The sequence below is a fragment of the Macadamia integrifolia genome, chromosome 7 (genome assembly GCF_013358625.1).
Source record: "Macadamia integrifolia cultivar HAES 741 chromosome 7, SCU_Mint_v3, whole genome shotgun sequence".
Lineage (NCBI taxonomy): Eukaryota > Viridiplantae > Streptophyta > Magnoliopsida > Proteales > Proteaceae > Macadamia > Macadamia integrifolia.
Window position 1 is genome coordinate 12,095,143 of NC_056563.1, and position 8,006 is coordinate 12,103,148.

At 39.2% G+C, this 8,006-nt stretch overlaps 1 protein-coding gene across 1 annotated transcript; it reads left to right on the forward strand.

The window, feature by feature from the left end:
• The first annotated feature begins 3,893 nt into the window (after nucleotides 1-3,893).
• LOC122084542 (cytochrome P450 71A1-like) lies at nucleotides 3,894-6,263 on the forward strand. Its single transcript, XM_042652853.1, has 2 exons — nucleotides 3,894-4,867; nucleotides 5,534-6,263. The coding sequence occupies exons 1-2, from the start codon at nucleotides 3,932-3,934 to the stop codon at nucleotides 6,140-6,142; spliced, it is 1,545 nt and encodes a 514-aa protein (XP_042508787.1). The 5' UTR covers nucleotides 3,894-3,931; the 3' UTR covers nucleotides 6,143-6,263.
• The last annotated feature ends 1,743 nt before the right edge of the window (nucleotides 6,264-8,006 follow it).

Sequence of the window (8,006 nt, forward strand, 5' to 3'; positions counted from 1 at the left end):
TTCCAGGGAATATAACTTTCAAATTTTCTTTTCCCCTCTTAACTCCCCCCAAAAAGAGAAAACCTCCCACGATTCACTTATGTTGTGTCTTCTATAAAATATAATTTTTGGAGAAAAAGAACCCTATCCAATTGCGTGGTTCTGTGCCAAGAATTTGGATCTGCTGCAGGTACGTCTCTACCGTCACATACATATGATTTGAGGGTCACCATTTTAATGCTAAGAAGTGGGAATGTGGGATAAGTGTTGGATCTTCACGTCTGGGTGAATGTGATCTAAACTCCTATGCTAAGACAAAGGCGAGCATGAGAAGACCACATTGCCCCCTGCCTTGATGACTTCTCATGGCCTCCTATTGGCTTGTGCACTAATGCAATGGTTGTGTAAGCGGACAAAGTTCCTTTGTCTTCTTTTTTTAATAAAATTAAATATGTAACTTATTGGGGAGGGATCTACATGTCGCCCTCATGAATTGATGTCTCCCATGTCAAGCCAATAGGCGCATTGGAGAGACTGCCTCACTATTCGACCATTCATTTGGTCGACATGTTTAAAGAGGTGTGAATCCAATGCATAGTGCACTAGTTGCAGCCTTTGCTTGTAGAGCAGGCGCCAAGTTTGTGGTCTAGGGATCAACTCCTGTCACATGCATTCCCCTCCCCCCCCTTCCTATCATCCCTCCTCCCCTCCTCTCTTGTGTGTATGTGAGTAAAGTCCCCTTGGGCAATTCCTTAGGATGTATAAAAAAAAAAAGAAGAAAGAAAAAAAAAGAAAAGAAGAGACATGTTGAAAGAGGTATGAAAAGTGACATGGAAGAGTGGTTGTGTACCACGATTTCAAATATTGGAATCAGATCAAATGAATCGGCTGATTCCATTATGCCATGATCAATCCCGATTCCCGGAGTCATCAATTCTAGGGTTCATGCTATTAGGTCACTTGGTTTCAGATTTGAGGGGTTCGATTCTAGAGTTATGGTTACCAATTCCGGTCTGAATTGAATTAATAGTGACGGATTCGACTTCCGATTACGAATTTAAATTCTTGTTGGGTGCGACCTAGGTACATCATTTTCTAATAACTTATAAATGAGGAGAAAGGTGAAGAGTGAATCTGAATGCTAACCAGCCACGCCATCTACGCCCAGGCAAAGGTTGCCCTAGTGATCGATGCCTTCGTCGCTCTCTCATTGGCCTATGCATTGGCGTAGTAGCCACATGATTGGTTAGCGTTCTCTTGCCCATGTCATTATTTGCCCTCACATTTATTTATGAAGGTCGAAAATTCTCTTTCTCAATTTGATTAGAATGTCAGATCTTGTGGATTAAGAGAGTTTCTTTTTAAGTGTGACTGAAGGGAAAACTTGGTCTTAAAAATATGGGGAAAAAAGTTGCATGCCCAACAACGCCCCATCTATGCCCTCTCACATGGGACAGTGAAATGACCACTTGCCCCTCCTTGGATGCCTGTGCGCTCCCATTGGCCTTGTGTTGACGCTGGGCCACGTTTTTTTCAAGAGAGGGTTCCTCCTAAAATGTAATGTGGCCCCTACACTAGTATGCGAGGCGGGGGGTCAATGGGAGCACACATGAAAGTATCAACATGGCAGGATTTTCACCTTTCATGGGATTTGCTCTTGTGTGTTTATGTGCAGGGGCCAAGATTTCCTAAGTTTATTTTTCCTATCTTTTAATAGGGGGAGGACTGAGAGAAATAGACTTAGGAGTGCTAGCATATGACACTCTGAAACAACTTTTTTTCCGGAGCAATTGCTATCCCTCCCCTACATTAGCCTATATTACTAAAACTTCCCAACCTTAAACTTTTTTTTTATTATATACTCCCCTACATTTAAATTTTTACATGTTCTCCTGATGTTTTTAAATGACCTGGTTACCCCTCATTTTCAAAGTATTTTGTTCATTTGAGTTCATTTTCTCTTTTTTATTATTTTTCTTACCATGTGAGAGAATAGTGAGGTCACAAAATTTTGGCACCCATATAGATACATTGAATGGAAAATGTTTGGCCCTTATGAAAAGCCCTTGCTTCGTGGACTGTAACCACTCTCTCCTGCATGCAAAGCCTTAGTGGTAATATTAACCGCTCTTCTTCCTGTAGACACCTCTGTGTTTCATTACACCTTCAAAACTATATGGAAACCAATCCCTGCTTCTTGTTTTGTTGAATCTACCAGAAACTAATCTCATAGCTCTAGAGCCGGACTTCAAAAGGTCATATAAAATGATTTAGAATTCACATATGAATGTGATCGACACTGTCCACCATATAATATGGAAATTAAAATTGAACTCTTCAAAGGTGTTTTAGTAAACATAGGTAAGTATAGGAGAGTGATAGAGATTTCCCCTTTTGCCCCCAACTTTTTTTTAGGAAATCTCGAAACTTCATGTGAGAGAATATTGAGGTCCCACAAAATTTTGGCACCCATATAGATGCATTGAATGGAAAACGTTTGGCCCCCATGAAAAGCCCTTCCTTCGTGGACCGTAACCGCTCTCTCTTGAATGTAAAGCCTGAGTGGTAATATTAATTGCTCTTCTTGTTGTAGACACCACAGTGTCCCATTACACTTTTGAAACTAATTGGAAACCATTCCTGCCTGTTGTTTTGTTGAATCTACCAGAAACTAATCTGTGAGCTCTATAGCTGGACTTCAAAAGGTCATATAAATTATTTGTAATTCATATATGAATGTGACCGACTCTATCCACCATATAATATGGAAGTTAGCATTTAAATCTTCAAAGTTGTTTTAGTAAACATAGGCTAAGTATAGGAAGTAATAGAAATTTCCCCTTTTGTCCCCAAGTTTTTTATGAGAAAGGGATTGAAATTTCCCATGAGAGAATATTGAGGTCCCACAAATTTTGGCACCCATATAGTACATTGAATGGAAAACGTTTGGCCCCTATGAAAAGTCCTTCCTTTGTGGACCGTAACTGCTCTCTTCTACATGCAAAGCTTGAGTGGTAATATTATGGTTCTTTTTTTTGCAAATACCTTTGTGTCCTACTATACCTCTGAAACTAACCGGAAATCATTCTCTACCTCTTGTTTTGTTGAATCCACCGTATCAGAGGTATAAAGCCGGATTTCAAAAGGTCATATAAAATGATTTAGAATTCATATCTGAATGTGACTGACATTGTCCACCATATAATATGGAAATTAGCATTTAACTCTTGAGAGGTGTTTTAGTAAACATATGCTAAGTATATGGGAGTGATAGTAATTTTCTCTTTTGCCCCCAAGATGTTTTGGGAAAGGGATTGAAACTTCATGTGAGAGAATATTGAAGTCCCACAAAGTTTTGGCCCCCATTTAGATACATTGCATGTATGGCAAACGTTTGGCACCTATGAAAAGCCCTTCTTTCGTGGACCATAATCGCTCTCTCCTGCATTCAAAGCTTGAGTGGTAATAATAACCGCTCTCTCCTGCATGCAAAGCCTGAGTGGTAATAATAACCGCTCTTCTTCCTGCAGACACAGAACATCTTTGAAACTTACAGAAACCATTACCTACCTGTTGTTCTCTAGAATCTACAGAAACTCATCTCATAACTCTATACCCAGACTTCAAAAGGTCGTATAAAATGATTTACAATTTATAGATAAACATGTTCGACACTGCCCTCGATGTAATATGGAAATTATAATTTAATTCTTCAGTTAATAAGCATTAAATTATTAAACGATAATCAAATAAGGGACATTTTTCTGTCCAAGAGCAGCCCTTGCATCACAGACAAAGGGGGTGCACAATGACCAACGTGCCCCTCCTGGGGCACATGTCCTTACGTCATCTGGGCGTAGGGGCTGCTCTCTGACAGAAAATACTTTCCCATCAAATAAATAGGACGATGAAACAACACTACTCACGAATGCATTCAGAATAGTTGAAGAAAATGGTTTTAGAAGTTTTACAAGGGCATAACTTCAATAGAGAAATAGAAGAATTCTTCTCCTGTCGCAATGTACTCTCTATTCTCTTCTCCCCACTTTTCTTTATTTTTAATAAGCTTAGCAGAGTTTTTGGAAAGAAACAAAATCTGCCACCATCTCCACCAAGGCTTCCGATCATCGGAAACTTTCACCAACTTGGCCTACTCCCCCACCGCTCTCTTAGAGATCTCTCTCAGAAGTATGGACCCCTCATGCACATACACTTAGGAAATGTCCCATTTCTGGTTGTTTCCTCTGCTGAGATGGCTAGAGAGATCTTATCAACTCAAGATGTTGTGTTTGCATATAGACCCTTTGTGACCATGGCTAAGGGGACTTGTTTTGGTGGTACTAACTTAGGGTTTGCACCCTATGGAGAGTACTGGAGGCAGGCTACGAAGATCTGTGTGAACGAACTACTGAGCATCACAAAGGTCCAGTCATTCAAATCTTTGAGGGAAGAAGAAGTTTCTATCATGATGGAGAAGATAGTTGAGTCATATAAAAAAGGAACCATTATTGATGTAGGTGACCTTGTACTTGCCATGGCCAATAGCTTGATCTGCAAGCTTGTTTTGGGTAGAACATACCATGATAATGATAGCAAACTCAGGAATTTGATAAGGGAGGTGGTGGTTCTCTTTGGAAAGTTTAGTTTGAGGGATTTCGTCCCTTTATTGGGATGGATTGACGTAATCACTGGTTTAGCCAAGAAGATGAAAAGACCTGCAAAAGAGTTGGGTGATTTCCTTGATAAAATTATCCAAGACCATCTCACTACCAGAATGGATGAAGATGTGTTAGATCAACAAGACTTCATGGATATTATGCTCAATACTGAGAAGGATTCAAAGCTCAACATCCACTTCACTCGAGGTGAAATCACAGCAATCATCTTGGTATCTCTCTAACCTCTAATTACTTCTTGCATCTTCGTGAACAATTTATCGAAGCATTCGGTAAAATATGTGAATTTGATAGATACGATGTCTTGTATTTTGTCACATGAATTTGTAGATTGATTCTGTAGGGCGGTAGCAATCAGCCCACCTTACATGTTATCTTGGTATCTCTCTAACCTCTAATTACTTCATGCATCTTCGTAAACAATTTATCTAAGCATCCAATAAAAATGTGAATTTGATAGATACGATATCTTGTATTTTGTCACATGGATTGGTAGATTGATTATGTAGGGCCGTAGCAATCATCCCACCTTACATGTTATCTTTGTGACTAAAGCCTGATGAACTTTCAGGTGCATGGCAGGGGTGGCTTCTCCCGAGAAAAAATTTAAGGTTTATTTTGGTATTTCTATAAACTGTAGCTATATATTAATGTTGCTCAGATTTTGTAGTGAAGTTATTCTCTGTGATTTGAGAGAGGTGCGAGAATGAGCAGTTATAACCCTATTTTTCATTGATAGTGAAGTAGATCTTATCTTTCCAAACCACGTAAATCCTTGTGTGTGACTGTGCCATTATCTGTTTGTGATTTTCATTCATTTCTTGTAGGTATTCGTTTTCTGCAATGTGTTCCATCTATTTTTTTGCTCTAATTTGTAGGACATGCTAGTTGCTGGAACTGATACAACTGCTACGACTGTGGAATGGGCAATGGCGGAGCTAATAAAGAATTCCAATAAGATGATGAAAGTTCAAGAAGAGGTAAGAAGGGTTATGGCGAAGAAATCCAAGGTTGAAGAAGATGATATCTATCAACTAGAGTACATGCACTGTGTTATTAAGGAGAGCCTAAGACTACATCCTCCTTCTCCACTGCTGGTTCCTCGAGAGGCTAGTTTCGAAACCATTATAGAAGGTTATAACATCCCTCCAAGAACAAGAGTTTTTATTAATGTCTGGGCAATTCATAGGGACTCAAAGCATTGGAGTAATCCACAAGAATTTATTCCAGAGAGATTTCTCAATTCCCCAATTGATTTTCTAGGTCATGACTATGAATACCTCCCCTTTGGAGCTGGACAAAGGGGTTGCCCTGGAATTTCATTTGGAATGGCATCTACTAAGTTAATTCTGGCCAATCTCCTCTACTGGTTTAATTGGGAGTTACCTGAGAATACTAAGAAGGAAGATATGGATATGACTGAAGCTCCTGGGACTGCACTCCACAAGAAAATTCCCCTTCATCTTCTTCCCAAATCCAGCTTCTAATTTCTCAAGTGTCATGAGATTCCTGGCTGTGTGTAAGCGTACCCTTCTAATGGATAATATATAGTCCATACAATAAAGAAGGAAATAAAAACATTATATCTAAGACCTATTTGGTGCACCATACTTGATCTTGTTATGATATTTCCACTTTGCATGCTATTTTGAATCTTTTTCAAGACATTTTCGGGTAACAAATAAATTATTTTTAAGAAGAGTGGTGTTCTATAGGTGATTAAATTAGGAATATGGTCTTTTGCGAGAGCAGATCAAGTTTTTGTACGAAAACATTTCGTACAAGCCTGTGATGAATACATGGATCCTACTAAGTCCATGGAATAATGCAATTAAGAGAGAGACAGTGAAGGCCTTCATCACAAGCCTGTAAAGACCTGATCGGAATTTGTCTTTTGTAATTTTGGATTAGCATCATTGGAGAGGATGCGATAATTTACCTTGACACTCTATTGTTCTTTAAAAGAAAAATTCCAAGGCCTTGTTGGAAGAGTGGAGACAAAAGTTTGGGTTGGAAGGAAGATTCCATTCTTGTCCCAAGCAGGAAGGGTTATTTGGTCAAGGAAGTGTTGTGTGCCATTCCCACTTACTGTATGTCTTGTTTTATCCTCAATAAAATATGTCATAGGTTGGAGTTGGATTCAATTAACTCAAGTTTTTGGAGAGGATGGTTCTGGGAGGCAACACCCTTACATTGACAATTTTAGTGTTCCATCTAATTGTTATGTGAGATCTGAATTTAACTAGGTTAATGACTTGATTGTGAATGGTAGATGGAATGTTACCCTTGTCCAATCTTTATTTCTTAAATTCATCATGAATGTTAGTCTTCGTATATCTTTGAGTTAAAATTTTTTTTTCCACTAACGATGGGTATTTTAGTCTTTGGCCTAACTAGTCTTGCGGCTTCATACTGACCCCACAAACACATGGAATGAGCCATATGGGGATTGGATGAATCATTTAATTTTTATCGAAAGCAGTGAAAAGCACCAAACACCCCGTATGAGTGGTCCCAAAGAGATAAGAGGAATCAAACTCAAAACCACACGCTTTTTGAGGCGAAGATCCCTTGCCAACTCGGTTACCTTCTTGAGGTTATTGATTTAACTCCTTTGAATGATTATTTGTTCTACCCTTCTTGTAAAACTGGTACTTTGTCCACAAAGATTGCTATTAAATGGGTAACCAAGAATCAAGTTGGTTGGATCTCTAGACAATGCTCTAGGAAGGTTTGGGGTTTCGTGTGGCATTTAAATATTCACGCCAAATTTTGAATGTTTTTGTGGAAAATGCTTGTTGGGGCTTTGCCGGTTAAGAGTAAATTGTACTCTTCCTCTCTGTTAATCCTTATTATTTTTTGTTCTAAGAAAATAGAGACCGAGTGGCACTTGGTCTTATCATGTGGTTTCTTAGTTAAAACATATTTTGGCTGCCGGACCCTTAAGTCTTGGGTCCAAATATTTTCTCTCTCCTACCCTCTAGGATCTTATCCAATATTTGTAATCATCCTGTCAATGACTATGGATGAGAAGATGTGGAGCCGGCACCCAGGGGAGGAGGTCGTGGGATTGAACCCTGTCGTATGCATTGTGTGAGTGTGTGTGTGTGTATTTTCTTATTTATTTTATACCCACCTATGTATTGTCCAGATGGTTTAGGGCGAATTAGGGATTGTGTGGATTAGGCGCACGGTCTCTGCAGGTTCGATTCTCCATCTGTGCATCTACGATTTAAGTGGAGATCATGATGGTGGGTTGCTGTGCTAGTCTCCCTGAGGATTAGTCGGGGTATGCGTAAGCTGGCTCGGACACCTTGGTTAACAAGAAAAAAAAAAAAAAAAAAAAAAAAA

Bases quoted from the DNA above. Each gene is read 5' to 3' on its own strand.
- LOC122084542 (XM_042652853.1), top strand. From the start codon at position 3,932: ATGGTTTTAGAAGTTTTACAAGGGCATAACTTCAATAGAGAAATAGAA. The intron at 4,868-5,533 runs GTATCTCTCTAA...TCTAATTTGTAG, and splicing joins AAATCACAGCAATCATCTTG to GACATGCTAGTTGCTGGAAC.